Source organism: Dendropsophus ebraccatus, chromosome 1, assembly GCF_027789765.1.
Source record: "Dendropsophus ebraccatus isolate aDenEbr1 chromosome 1, aDenEbr1.pat, whole genome shotgun sequence".
In the NCBI taxonomy this organism is placed as follows: domain Eukaryota; kingdom Metazoa; phylum Chordata; class Amphibia; order Anura; family Hylidae; genus Dendropsophus; species Dendropsophus ebraccatus.
In genome coordinates, this window is record NC_091454.1 from 223,211,354 (window position 1) to 223,226,399 (window position 15,046).

A 15,046-nucleotide genomic window follows, 5' to 3' on the forward strand; every position below is an offset into this window, starting at 1 on the left:
CTGTCAGATCCCGTCCGCAGCTGCCGCGACTGTGCTCATGTGACTTGCCCCGGCCGTCCCTGCGCCTCACCTACTGCCCGCACTCCTCCAATCAGCGCAGAGTGGGGCCGCTGCGGCCGGCCGTGGCGAACACGTTGATTGGCTGCGTGCAGCACGGCCGGCCGCAGCGGCCCCACGCTCCCGCTCTGCGCTGATTGGAGGAGTGCAGGCAGTAGGTGAGGCGCAAGGACGGCCGGGACAAGTCACATGAGCGCGGTCGCGGCAGCTGCGAACGGGATTGTCGCTCACATGAGCGTCCCGTGCCGCTCATCTGACAGATCGGGGGGGCGAGATGGCGGGCGGCCGGGTGACGTCTGGGTGTGGGGGCGTGTGGTGCGCTATCCAACCCAGGCTGTGTGAGGTCCCGGGGGAGCCACCAGCGCCCCCTAACTCTCGGCGCCCCGTGCTGTCGCCCGGCCCGCCCGGTGCAAGAAACGACCTTGATAAAGGGTCTCATGTGAATAGACCCAAAGAAATGGAGGCTGCTCCTAGTATGACTCCTCCTCATGGCTGTCTCCTCATCAGATGTGGTGGTGGGGGGGAGGCCCAGCTGAGTGTAATAAGGCATCAGGTGGAGGATGGCCGTGTGATGGGTATAAAGCTCAGCCTCCTCCATCCTCTCCTTGTGTGACTTGTCCTGCAGTTAGGATGGAGCTGTGGATCAGGTGGAGTTGGCTCTTAGTGGTTCTGCTCTATGGACCAGGCTTTAGCAGCTCCTCGGTTAGACCCCGGCGCCAGTATGACACTTGGTGGAGGAGTAACCAGGCTGGATGGGGATCTTCTAGGGGACTTGGACAATTTTCCTCTAGACTGGGCTCTCCTAGAGCAAACCCTTGGTCTCAGTCTCACTCAGTCTCTGGTGTTGGGTCTCCGAGAAGTCTTCAGCCTGTATACGGATGGGGCTCCAGGAGTCTTGGAGCAGAGTATCAGTCCCGACAGCTTGCACTACAACCCTCATCCTCCCCTATCAGTGTGCAGTGTGGTGAGGACAAGATGGTGGTGATGGTGAAGAGAGACTTCTATGGTAATGGTAAGCTGGTGAGGCCCTCAGACCTGTCCCTGGGTTCCTGCCCCCCTGGAGCTCAGACTACAGACAGTGTCGTGGTCTTTGAGAATGGTCTTCAGGACTGCGGGAACACTATAGAGGTGAGTGATGGCTGGAGGACATAAGAACACTTCTGGTAATACAGTAGCTCTCTAGCATGGTATATATGGTATGACACTAGTCACGCCGATAGCTCTACAGATGTAACTTCCATGTGTCTATGTTCTGCAGGCTTCTTGTCGGACAGTGTCTAGTCTTCATTGGTTTAGCCTTGCGATCCTCTATGCGTCATCCTTGTATAAGGTCATTTGTAGGAGCTTTATACAGAATTCAGCAGAAGTTATTTAATGTGTAAATCTTGTGTTCTCTTCCAGATGATTCCAGACTGGTTGGTTTATGACTCCATCCTAAACTTCACCCCCACTGTCCCCAGCAATGTGCCCATCATCCGGTCTAACTCTGCTGTGGTTCCCATCCAGTGCTTCTACCCCAGGTGAGTTTGTACAGTATGAATGGCCTGTAGAGCGTTTCTGAGGAGCCTAAAGTGACTGTAGTAGCAGTAGTGGATTACAATAGGGGTGTTTCGGGCGGCAGCCCGGGGCCCTGAGCTCCTGGGGGGCCCATGACCACCCAAACAGACTTATACTGTCTCCTGGCTACACTTCCGCCATGATTTGCAAAAAGTCAGTTTCTTTTTATGGCAATTTTGCACAAATCATGACATTATCTGTCCTGTACTATGAACACCAGGCTAGTGCTGCCATAGTTATAGTGGGGTGGGGGGGCCCAGGCTTGGTGAACAGCCCGGGGCCTATGGTAACGTTAATCTGCCCCTGACCACCAGGCCCAAGCTGAATGACTGGAGGTGGCTGACCCACCGTTAGTGGGAGGAAACCCCAGCCCCTCCATGATAGGGTTCCATTGATTCTAATGGAGTCACATCAGAGGGGCTGGGGTTTCCTCCCACTAGGGGTGGGTCGGCCGCCTCCAGTGCTTCAGCCTGGGCCTGGTGGTACATTCAGTTTAAACTAGTGACATGTTTACTAGATAGTTTGACGCTTGGCTGCATTCAACTGTCTTCCAAAAAGCCTATAGAAGTTAGTACCAGTTCTAGTTAGTACTTCTATAGTGTAGTGTTTTTTGTTTTTGTTTTTTTGGTTTTTTTTAAATTGGTAGCATTTTATAAAATGACTAGAGATGAGTGAACTTGCTTTGTTTTGCAATCTGCTTATCAGCCTGTTGCTTTTGAAGTCCGTGCTGCTCCACCGCAGGTGCCTGGAAAAGCTGGTTCGTACCTGGGAGAAGTTTCCCAGGACTGGCTACAGCTTGGGGTCCTATTCCAGGGGCCGAGCAGGGCCTGATCAATGACATAAACGAGCGCCGATCTGCTAGATTGGCGCTCGATTACTGGGCCTATTCCACGGCCCGACAATCGTTAGTGAGGGCTGCAGGGACATTGTTACCTATGTCCTTGCAGTCCTTGTTCCATAATTACCTGTCCAGGCGCAGGTCTTCTCCTGGTCCCGCGCATCAGCTTCGGAGCGGCCTGACAGAGCGCTCAGCCAATCACTGGCCGCGGCAGTCCTGGCCAGTGATTGGCTGAGCGCTCTCTCAGCTCAGACGGGCCGCTCCGAAGCTGATGCTGCAGCGCGGGACTGGGAGAAGACCTGCAGCCTGGACAGGTAATGTATGATCATGAAATCGTCGGGTGCCCGCTATTCCACGTAGTGATGTCCGGGTGGCGACTGATTTTAGGTTTGAATCCAGCTGAACTATCAGCCGATGACACAATCAGCTGATCGTTCTCTATTCCACAGAGCGATAATCGGCAGATTTATCGCTCCGCTGAATAGGCCCCTTACTCCACCTCAGGTGCCTGGGTCACAGATCATAGGCAGGCCGCTGAGCAAACAAAGCACTTCTGTAATGTAGAGTCGCTCATCTCTAGTCCATAACCCTTTGCAGTTCATGGTCATGCAGTGGAAATTTGTTACATACATATTTTTTTCTTCTTCTTTTAATAGACATGGTAATGTGAGCAGTAAGGCCATCAAGCCAACATGGATGCCATTCAGCTCTACCGTGACCTCAGAAGAGCGGCTGGCCTTCTCCTTGCGTCTCATGACTTGTAAGAAGCTTTCTAGTATTAGGTTGTTGGTTCTGTCTCCTGGCCTATACTTATACCCCAGTATCTTCTCTCCAGCGGACTGGAGTGCTCCCAGTCCATCACTGGTCTTCCAGCTTGGTGACATGTTCTACATAGAAGCCTCTCTGGACACTCAGAACCATGCCCCGATGATCCTGTTTGTGGACAGTTGTGTGGCCACCATTACCCCAGATGTGACCTCCACTCCTCGCTATGAGATCATCTCTAACAATGGGTGAGTTACTCCCATCAATACTGTCCACGTCTTCAAGGAACCTATTGTCTACAGCTCATCTCTCCTACAGGTGCTTGATGGACGGGATGCAAGAAGATTCCTCTTCAGTCTTTGTTTCTCCAAGACCTCAAGCAGACACTCTACGCTTCATAGTGGATGCCTTTAGGTTCACAGACAGTGCCGTCTCTCTGGTAAGGACTAGTGATCTTGTAGTGACTTTAGTGTTCACTATAGTGGGAATATCCAATATACAAATCGGGACTAACATAAAACCTGTCTCGAGGCTTTTAATAGTGCCTATACTTTGGCATATCACCACTGTGTAATAGCCCTAACTAGGATGACTTGGCAGATTGTTTGGTGTAATGGTCCATTTACACGGAGCGATAATTTGCCTTATCAACTTTCTGAGACTTTTTAGATGAAGCAATTGAACACGTTGAAAGACCACAATCAACGACTTGTCGCTTGATCGATCGCTGTGTTTACACAAACAGATTATCGCTCAAATGTTGTCGTTAAAATATGAGCGATAATCGCTCCCTGTAAATGGACCATAATAAAGAACTATCAACTGATGACACAATCATTGGCTGACTGTTCCAGCCTAAAATGATCATCCACCAGGCACACATCGCTACATGTACATGCCTCTCCATGCTCCTTGGTGTCCTCCTTGCGTCTACCCTCTGCCTGCAGCCACCACGAGAACTTCTGAGCTAGTCCCTGAAGTGACAATCTGCCAGTTATTGGCTGAGCAATCTTGGGCCGTGATTGAAGTGACAGGCCACTCAGCCGGAGACCAACTCAGAAGTGCCAGCGGCTGTAGAGGGCAGAAGCAAGAAGGACACCAGACACCTCTAAGGTGTATATTTTACAATAGGGCTGCACAGACATTGCTTACTATGTCTGTGCAGCCCTTGCTACATGATAGAGCCGTGTAATAGGCTCAGTAAGAAAGCGCCAGTCTAGCAGATTGACTTACTTACTTTAGTGATCAGGCTGTGTAATATGGCCCTTAACCTATAGTAAATGGGGGTCTAGAGGGTGGGGTCTAGAGGGTGACAATGTCTGTTAAATGTTCCAGATCTATATCACCTGTACTCTTGAGAGCTGCTGCCATTGACCAGACCCCTGATCCAGGGAACAAGGCCTGCTCCTACAACAATGCATCCAGCAGGTAGGAACCTGTATGACTGGCTGAATATTCAGAATATACAACTACATAATGGTGGTGGTCACTCAAGAATTGTCTGAATCTCTTCTAGCTGGTCACCTGTAGAAGGCCCTAGTGGGATCTGCCAGTGCTGTGCCACCGGGAACTGTGCTGCTCCTACAGGCCCCAGATCAGCATGGGGCTCGTACTTTGGGAGGCCGAGAGGACTTGGGAAGAGAGATGTTGGTGAGTTAATATTTAATGCATTATCATGGAGAGGCTGGGTATTATAAAGGTTTTCAAGTGTTGGACTTGACCTTATCAGGTCTTGACGGGTATAAGCATTGTGAGCATGATTGTGCTAAAAGAGTTGCTGTCAATTTTGATCTACAATCTGACTTTGCTTCTTCTGACAGGTTCTCAGGTGGAGGAGCATGGCCTGGCCACACTGGGTCCTCTTCTAGTGACTGGAGCTAAGCCAGAGCAGGAACTGCCCAAGCTTCCAGGATGGGTGCAGGCCAGGAACCTCTCCAGCTGTGGGTGATGGCGGCCTTTGGATCGCTCACTACAGTAGTTGTTGTCATTGTTCTTGCTGTGGTTAGAAAATGTCTTCTCAAGAGATCTACTCCAGAATCTGTAGAAATAAACACATTTTTGTAAACTCATGTCGTCCACTTCAATATGGGCAAAGTTTGGGGTATTGAGATCCAAAAAAGTTGTCTTCATCGATGTTGGCTGAAGACCTGGTCCCTGTATAGGTCTTGGATGACTGTATCACCTATGGGTCTAATGTAGTCGTACAGTATGAGTGATCAAGTTCTTTCACACTAGGCTGAGGTTTACATAGTGTTCTATACATACTCCCCACTCTGGATGTTGTGTATTACAATACTTGGCCTTGCTCCTGTACCATAAAGTAATTTAGGGCAGAGGACACCTACTCAGGTCAGGGGGAATTCTATTTTCATGTTACAGGAAAATACTGCTCTGTAGTAGGTGGTGGGCTTCCCTAGGTGTCATGTAGCCTCTTGGAACTGGACATGGCTAAGCTTGTGACAAATAATATAAAAATGTGTTCCAAACTATTTTCAGTAAGAAATTCCCATCAGATTGGTTCAGTATTGGAGACAAGGCTTGGTAATAGGTGCTGTCTTCCTGTATGAATGTTTCACTAAGTTTTGGCACCTGTCCAGAAGTAAAGGTCAGGTGCCACACTCGGGGATGATGGGTGCTTTTCCACACAATCTTCACATTTCTATGTACAGCTGAAGGAGGTAAAAGGGGCTAAATGCTGTTTGCTTTATATTCACTGTTGTGCAGGTACCACACGTACTCGCAACCGATCACATCCATCTTGTTAGTATGTTCCCTAGTACTAGGAGAATACACCCAGTCACTCCTATATAAGTTTCTGGTGGGGGGGATGGTGGAGATGGCCAGAGCCCTTGGTGGGAACCAGAGCTCTAAAGGCCCTATTCCATGGAACAATTATCGTCCCGTGGAATAGGAGGAAATGATCAGCTGACATCGTTCATGTTGATCGTTGAATTTGTCTTTCAACATGTTGAAAGGCAAACAACTTGTATAGCAGCGATCTGTCATCGCCCCGTGGAATAGTAGCAGCGGCAGCAGACTGCCCCTATATCCTATGGGTTGCATGGACGATCTAGCGATCACCCGGGCGGACTCGCCCACTCGCTGCAGCCAGAAGGAATGAGGACAAAAGAGTGCTTACGGCCTTAAGTTGTTCATGAGACTAGAAAAATCATTATGCGGTGATAAGGGAACTGGCACCTGGGTTCAGCCCTGCCTATACCTGGGACCCTAATAAAATATCAGGACAATGTACAGTGACTGATCCGCAGTGGAACAAAGAGCCCATGCTGACGTGTTCCGCTGATACTTGCTTGGCCTTCTCTGGGAACCTTGAGGTGTTAGCTTCACCCAGTAATTCACGGCTAGGACTCGTAATACCAAACCTGACACTTGTTGGACTTGTTTGGCAAAGGGCGGTCTTATTCAAACGTAAGTATGAGGTTATCCTACACACCATCACTGCAGAGTATTGCACTAATTAGGCAGGGTCCCTAAGACAGTTCTTGAACCTATCCAGTCAAGCAACACTTCTACTTACTGTCAGCTACTACATCAAGCACTATTAGCACCTTTACCAAGTAAAGATATTCACCTAAATTGCACTAAAGTTCTTAAGTTGTTTCTTTAAGTGCTGGACTCTGTGCTATATTTTTTTTTTTTTTTTTTAGTCCAGTGCACCCACACTTACCATTCACAAAGCTCCGTGCCATTGTGTCTTGGGGAGGGTATCACCACTTCTGGCCACTGTGACCCAGTGAACACCAGAAGCCCTCCTGCTAGCTGCCATCCCCAATAGTTTATCTGTATGTCATATTTATAAAATTATTATTGGTGCCGTTTGTTATATAACTGGTGTAGCTACCACGGAGGCAGACCACACAATTATCATGGGGCCTGTGCAGCAGGGGGCCCAGCGAAACATGGTCTGCCTCAGGACCGGCATACTCAACTGGCCTGGGAGAATGATGTAACATTGTGTGGGGGAGGGGCTGTACAGTCTTTTTGCTATGGGGTCCCCATATTTTAATGTACGGTCGGTTCACTAGAGGTAGGCTGCCATATTGTTACCCAACAAGCCCCCCACCAGCAACCAGCATGTTCTGCTTTCATCTCAGGCTGAGACTCTATGGCAACTTTTTAAAAAGCAATTTTAATCAACCCAATATCCCAATTTTGCAGATGTCTGAACCCTCGTTTGGTCATCTTTGGAACAATGCAAACTGCACTGTGGTTGGCTGATAGTAGCTATGTATGAAGACAGTGACTATAGAGTAAGGGTCCTTTTAGTCATAATGATTGCCGGCTGTCCACGAACCACAAATGGGTGCAGATCAGTGAGATTGGCGCTCATTCACACTGCTTTTAGACAGAACAACCAAATTTAGCAGTTGGGCCACCTGAACGATCACTGTATCATTTGTGTGGCCTTTTGAATATATTGATAGATTAAAGCAGTACATATGTACTGCATTAATCCCTATGAGCGAGTCGGTTAGGGGGACTTGAAGTCTCCACGCGGATTCTGTAGTGTGAACATACCCTTATAATAATTTAATTTTTTTTCATAGTAATCACCCCCCCCCCTTTTCTATTTTTTTTTAAATAAAAATACAAACTAAAAACAAACATATTTGCTATGGCCACATGCTGAATCAGTTAAGTTATAACATCCCTGATCTCACACGGTCAACGGCGTAAGACCACCAAGGTGCAAAATTGTTGATTTTTGGTCACATCAGATTAATGAAAAATAGAGATAAAAAAATTGCATTTACACAAGTGCGACACCGATAAAAAGATAATGGCACAAAAAATGTTTACATCACACAGGCCCATAGGCCAAAAAATTACAGCACTATAAGGATCAGAATCAAGCAATTTTAAACACGTTTTATGTTTTTTCAAGTTAATTTTTTTTTAAAAGCAATAAAATAAACGTTATATATATTGGGTATAATTGTAATTGTACTGACTCAACGAACATAAATAACATGTCAGTTTAAGGCTAGGTTCACACTGCGTTTTCAGCATCCGTTTAACGCATCCGTTTTTTGCAAAAAACGCATGAAAAACGGTTTGCAAAAAACGGATTCATTTGTGTGCATCCGTTTTTCCATTGACTTCCATTATAAAAAAAAAAACGGATCCGTTTTTTTTGGCGGACCAAAACGGACCAAAAAACGTTGCTGACCCTATTTTTCTGGACGTTAAAAAAAACGGATCCGTTAAACGGATGCTGAAAATGCAGTGTGAACCTAGCCTTACCACATGGGGAATGGCATGAAGATGATACCCCCAATAATGTAATGTGAACCTCAACTAAAATATCTGATGTGAATAGACTCAAAGGCATGGAAGCAGCTCCTAGCATGACTCCTCCTCATGGCTGTCTCCTCATCACATGTGGTGGTGGTGGGGAGGCCCAGCTGAGTGTAATTTGGCATCAGGTGGAGGATGGCCGTGTGATGGGTATAAAGCTCAGCCTCCTCCACCTTCTCCTTGTATGACTTGTCCTGCAGTCAGGATGGAACTGTGGAGCAGGTGGAGTTGGCTCTTAGTGGTTCTGCTCTATGGACCAGGCTTTAGCAGCTCCTCGGTTAGACCCCGGCGCCAGTATGACACTTGGTGGAGGAGTAACCAGGCTGGATGGGGATCTTCTAGAGGACTTGGACAATCTTCCTCTAGACTGGGCTCTCCTAGAGCAAACCCTTGGTCTCAGTCTCACTCAGTCTCTGGTGTTGGGTCTCCGAGAAGTCTTCAGCCTGTATACGGATGGGGCTCCAGGAGTCTTGGAGCAGAGTATCCGTCCCGACAGCTTGCACTACAACCCTCATCCTCCCCTATCAGTGTGCAGTGTGGTGAGGACATGATAGTGGTGATGGTGAAGAGAGACTTCTATGGTAATGGTAAGCTGGTGAGGCCCTCAGACCTGTCCCTGGGTTCCTGTACCCCAGGAACTCAAACTACAGACGCTGTTGTGGTCTTTGAGAACAGTCTTCAGGACTGCGGAAACAGCTTAGAGGTGAGTGATGGCTGAAGGACATGGGAAGAAGTCTTCTCAATAGGTTTACACTCAAATGTTGATGTGTCTATAGCTAGTATGATGAATGGATACACCACTAGCAGGTGAATTGTGCAAGGTCTTATGGCTCCATTAGGCCTTCCTGGTAATGGCTCCATTAGGCCTTCCTGGTAATGTTAATCAGTGATCTGTCTTATATGTAATAAGCCCCCCTTATCTGTAATGTTCAGATACTAATAGAGAGAGAATGATAGTTCATCTATGTGAAACCTAAAGTGCCTGCTAATATTGCCCCCTTGTTTCCAAAGTATTAACCAGGTAACTAATGTCTTCCAGATGACTCCAGACTGGCTGATCTACAACTCCATCCTACGTTACACCCCCACTTCTCCCAGCAATGTGCCAATCACCAGGTTTAACCCTGCTGTGGTTCCCATCAAGTGCTTCTATCCAAGGTGAGTCTATATAGTATGCGGTTGGCCCGCCTCCAGTGCTTTTGCCTGAGCCTGGTGGTACAGTCACTTTAAGAAACCTTGTACTAGTGTTTGGTGGTCTAAAGAAAATGGTCCATGGGATCCCTCAAAGTGGCTATTCCATGTAAATCCCTGTAACTGTTTTCTATGGATCTTTGCATGGGCCAAATGTTTGTCTGACTGCCATCTATTGATAACCCACCCCTTCGGTATGCATGTCTTGTTGGGCCAGAAACTGGACACTGTTAGGTGTTTTCCCTTGGGCCGACGTTCTCTTAACTACAGTAATAATAATAAAAGGGCCTCAAAAGAGATTCTAATACTGTACTTCTCTACTGGTTACCCCATAGGCAGGAATAGGGTGTCTGCGGCCCTCCAGCTGTTGCAAAACTATTGTTTGGACAACCTAAACAAAGCTTTGTTCAAGTACAATGGGAATTTAAGTCTTACAATACCTGCCTTAAAGCGCAAACTATTGCAAAACTCCTTAGCTACCTACCTGGGTTCAACCACCTCAGTTTAAGCCCTACTCACTTTGCTATGACTTGAGTTCTTCTTTCCTTTTTTTTTTTTTTTTTTTTTTCTCTGTACCTTTTACTTGCAAGTATCTATTACTTGGCCATGTACTGATATGGGTCCTAGGATTTGTTCCCACTCTCCTAGTACAATTTCTTTCTTGTGTAGACATGGTAATGTGAGCAGTAAGGCCATCAAGCCAACATGGATCCCATTCAGCAGCACCGTGACCTCAGAAAAGCGGCTGGCCTTCTCCTTGCGTCTCATGACTGGTAAGAAGCTTTCTAGTATTAGGGTGGGGGGTTCTGAGTCTCCTGGCCTTTACTTATCCCCCAGTATCTTCTCTCCAGCGGACTGGAGTGCTCCCAGTCCATCACTCGTCTTCCAGCTTGGTGACATGTTCTACATAGAAGCCTCTCTGGACACTCAGAACCATGCCCCGATGATCCTGTTTGTGGACAGTTGTGTGGCCACCATTACCCCAGATGTGACCTCCACTCCTCGCTATGAGATCATCTCTAACAATGGGTGAGTTACTCCCATCAATAATGTCCCAAGTCTTCAAGGACCCTATTGTCTACAGCTCATCTCTCCTACAGGTGCTTGATGGATGGGATGCAAGAAGATTCATCTTCAGTATTTGTTTCTCCAAGACCTCAAGCAGACACTCTTCGCTTCATAGTAGATGCCTTCAGGTTCACAGACAGTGCAGTCTCCCTGGTAAGGACTCTGACCTGAGCCTGTATTGACATCTGTACACCCCCTCCCCCCTACAATGGGGGCTTCTACGTTTGCTAAACTGGTTAAAATGGCCCCTGGTGTTGACATGGGCACCTTTGGTAGCCTATACTTAACTGTCTAAGAATAATAGAGGTTCCATATATTTATGCCATTGTGGTGTCCTACCACAGGTGTTATATACACCTTTTCATAAATGCTTATACGTATGTGGTGGTGGTTTTGCCGCTAGATGTTGCTGTTATAGAAGTATGTGTTCAGATGCTGCACAGCTGAAGTGTGTGTTTATAGGGTTATTGTTTGTATGTCACATGGATCTGTGAACCTATGGGAATCTTTTCTTCTGTCCTATCACCTCTTTGCTTCTATTGCATTCTTCACCCACTCACAGCGCACGTTGATGTGCTGAGGAAGGAAGTCACGTAGGAGACAGGAAGAATAGGTCAGTCTTAGTCAGAACCCCGTATGGGTAGGACGTCAAACAGGACACCTGTAACAGTTTCTTATCAGTGATGCTTCACAACACTATGCAGTGTTTAAACATCTACCAAAAGAGAGAGAGTCAGAACTTCAACCCACGCTGTGGACAAGGAGTGTCAGAGCAGGACAGTATCCACAGACTAGCAAAAAGAAAGAAACTGATCCGGATAGAGCAAAGTTGCGCAAATCCTATGAACTCTTTATCCCGCGGTTATCAGCAGGGAACCCTCAGCATTCAGCTAATCCCAGGTAACAAGGTCTGGGCCTTGTGTCACCCCCTAGGGCAGGTCCCCCCCCCCCCCCCCCCCCCCCCAAATCTAAAAGGCATACGGTGGTGCAAAGACCCAAAGGTCAATACACAGGCACAAGGATTTTCTTCTAAGTATTCTTCTACCTCATCCTCCAACATCCCAGCAGAGCACAGTACCACTTGAGTTGGGACTCTCACGACTTCTTCCTCTCTGCTACTCTGCTTGTCTGTCACAACAGGCCAGTTGGTCTGCACTACTATTCTCCTTACTACCTTCCTGTCACAGATGTGGCTGTTGTATACTGTCAAGTCAAAGCTGTATAACTTGCTGCACCCAAGTATCTAAGTAAAAACAAGCTTATTTATGGTAAAAAGTGTACACTATAGCCTTGGGCCACTTCACCTTTCTGTGTGAGGCAGTGCGGGAGGGTCATTACACCACTTAGGTCAACTGTAATATCATCCCAAGGGACCTTGTAGCAACCCAGCAGGTACAACTGGCCTTAAAAATAAAAGCAGGTGTGCCACTGGCGTCACGGATTAACATCCTAAGGTCCGGCTGCATCTCTGCTATCTGCAACCGGAGTGGTGTCACACCCCTCCTTCTAGCGAGTGACTGGGCGATCCTCTGACACAACACCTTCAGGGGTCACCACACTATTAAAACTACTTTTAAGTAGGATGAAAGTGACTGCTCCTGTTTTGTCCTAGATCTACGTCACCTGTACTCTGAGAGCTGCTGCCATCGACCAGACCCCTGACCCAGTGAACAAGGCCTGCTCCTACAACAAGGCCTCCAGCAGGTCAGGACCTATAGAAGTAACCTTTGAGTTTGAGGATCAGTTGTGTATCAACCATTTAACAAATTGTCTAATTTTCTAGCTGGTCACCTGTAGAAGGCTCTAGTGGGATCTGCCAGTGCTGTGCCACCGGGAACTGTGCTTCTCCTACAGGCCCCAGATCGGCATGGGGCTCGTACTTTGGGAGGCCGAGAGGACTTGGGAAGAGAGATGTTGGTGAGTAAAGGACATCCTCTCTACAGAGACCTGTAGTAATGAATGAAGCTAGCTTATCACTGGTATACCACTAATTCTCATGACGTCATGTAAAACTACTCCCTTGTGTGTTGACGTTAGACCAAACCCAGGCTTCTACCGCTCATAAACCTGACTAGGTTCGTCCAGGTTTTTGAGACCATAAAACTTGGTATAAGGCCTTGAGCGCACAATTGTTAGGTTTTTACTGTTGGAAAAAACTAAATTTGTTGTCAGTAGGAAGTAATCGGTATTTCCTGATTCCATACGTTTGCCAATGTCTCCTAGCGAGAATTCTATGGACTCATCCATGCTGTGATTAAGGGCAAAAATGGTATTTGTACTTTTCTAGAATAATATCTCTGATTAAAGACAAAAAGATGCTGTGGCCATTAGACCTCAATGGGTCTAAATTGCTGTATGTTACTTGGCTATGTGACAAGTGGAGTTGCTTGTGAATTTGTATCTGACTTTGCTTCTGACAGGTTCTCAGGTGAAGGAACACGGCCTGGCCACACTGGGTCCTCTTCTAGTGACTGTAGCGAAGCCTGACCAGGGGTCCAGAGCAGGAACCGCCCAAGCTTCCAGGATGGGTGCAGGCCAGGAACCTCTCCAGCTGTGGGCGATGGTGGCAATTGGATTTGTCACTACTGTGGTCGTTGTCATTGCTTTTTCTGTGGTTGGAAAACGTCTGAAAAGATAACTGCTAAAGAATCTGTGTAAAAATGAAAAATAAAAAAATTGAAAAATTAGCAGTTCTTGTCTTAGGTCTCCTTGAAGTGGGTAACTTATATGCAATGGGGATTGTACATACAGTTGACTTCTCCTGTGTTTGCAGACCATTGGAGGTAGACTTCAGAGAGGAGATGCACACCACCAGCCCTGGCACCCATGAAACCAGAAAATCCAATTTCTGCCCTCTGGGGGACAGTCGGACCTTCCATGCAGTCTGTAAATACAGATGTGCGATGGAGGGGAATCGTGGAACTCTTGGTTTTATGATGTTGGGAGTTTAAGTCTCCATGTGTAAGTACAGTAGAATGAATACTTAACTGATTTGGAGCTCCTGGCCTCATAATGCTGGGAGTTCTGTGTCTCCAGTCTATAGCACATCTTCTGTATTTAGTTTGTACATGGAATGTGTACTCACACTTTTTTTTTTTTTTTTTTTTTTTTTTTATACTTTTCTAGGACTGTAGGTTCTGATTAGAGATGAGTGAACCTGGTTTGAGTCCATCCGAACCCGAACATTCGGCATTTGATTAGCAGGGGCTGCAGAAGCTGGAGAAAGCCCTAAGGCTATGCGGAAAACATGGATAGTCATTGGCTATATCCATGTTTTCCAGAGAACCTTAGAGTTTTATATCAAAGTTCAGCAGCCCCCGCTAAACCAACACCGAATTTTTGGGTTCTGATGGACCGGAACCCGGTTTGTTCATCTCTAGTTCTGATTTCTCTCCCACCCCAAGCAATCAAGGCATGACTTTTATTTTTTTTAAATGTGATGCTTCATCTGTTCATTAACCCTAATATCTACTGAACACCAAATTTGCCACAGTGGCCATTGTCCCACTAAAGCTTATAACTTGCATAGCCGGGTTAGCCTGGTATGTGTATATTGAACCCAATCCATTATATAGGAAGATAATACAGTGGTACCTTGGTTTAAGAGCTCAGTTTTTTTTCAAAATTGTGACTTGGTTTTTAAGAGCTCCCTGTATTGGGTGGGGGTGGGGCATGGGCTGCATAGCTGGGTCTACAGCCCTGTACTCTGACCCAGGAAGTCTCGCTTACCTTTCAAATCATAGCAGATCCACTTCAGACTGGGGCCTGCATCAGGGGACAGGACTGTGGAGGTAATCTCTCCATAGCTGTAACCCCTCTCTCCCCAGACAGAGGGCTGCTATACTGTGCCTACATCTGCCCTGCTCATTCCTTCATGCTCCCTGTCAGCCTTAGTGTTTCCCATTCTCCCATAAATGTCTTCTATGCTCTATTGGAGTTTAATATGGCTAGACTGGCAACAAGGTGAGGTTATTGGTGAACACATGGGGGGATGTGGTCTGCTTCTGCAGCCACATAGGCCAGCTGAATTACTCAGACTAGATTATGGGGCCCACATCTAGAGATCTAGAACCTCCAGTCTGGCTGTGGCCACCACCAAAAGTTATCCGTTATTAAACTTTGCCTCATAGAGTATTCATGTATCTGAGAAGTGCTGCCAGTACTCCATAGAGTAATCAAGAATCCGTATATTTGCTTCTGGTCAGGCCTAGAGACTTCCAGCTCCCTGAACTGACCCTCCCCGGTGAGCCA

General features: G+C 47.0%; 1 protein-coding gene and 1 pseudogene across 1 annotated transcript; both read left to right on the top strand.

The window, feature by feature from the left end:
• The window catches only part of LOC138770288 (zona pellucida sperm-binding protein 3-like), a 13,923-nt pseudogene extending 3,447 nt beyond the window's left edge, over positions 1–10,476 (top strand).
• LOC138785155 (zona pellucida sperm-binding protein 3-like) lies at positions 9,802–13,433 on the top strand. Its single transcript, XM_069960758.1, has 7 exons — positions 9,802–9,836; positions 10,397–10,500; positions 10,579–10,756; positions 10,828–10,948; positions 12,408–12,499; positions 12,579–12,712; positions 13,216–13,433. The coding sequence occupies exons 1-7, from the start codon at positions 9,802–9,804 to the stop codon at positions 13,431–13,433; spliced, it is 882 nt and encodes a 293-aa protein (XP_069816859.1).
• Positions 13,434–15,046: the final 1,613 nt, after the last annotated feature.

Excerpts from the sequence above, each read along its gene's own strand:
- LOC138785155 (XM_069960758.1), top strand. The coding sequence starts at position 9,802 with ATGGTCCATGGGATCCCTCAAAGTGGCTATTCCAT. Across the intron at positions 10,757-10,827 it reads GAGATCATCTCTAACAATGG|GTGCTTGATGGATGGGATGC; the intron begins GTGAGTTACTCC and ends TCTCTCCTACAG. Across the intron at positions 10,949-12,407 it reads CAGACAGTGCAGTCTCCCTG|ATCTACGTCACCTGTACTCT; the intron begins GTAAGGACTCTG and ends GTTTTGTCCTAG.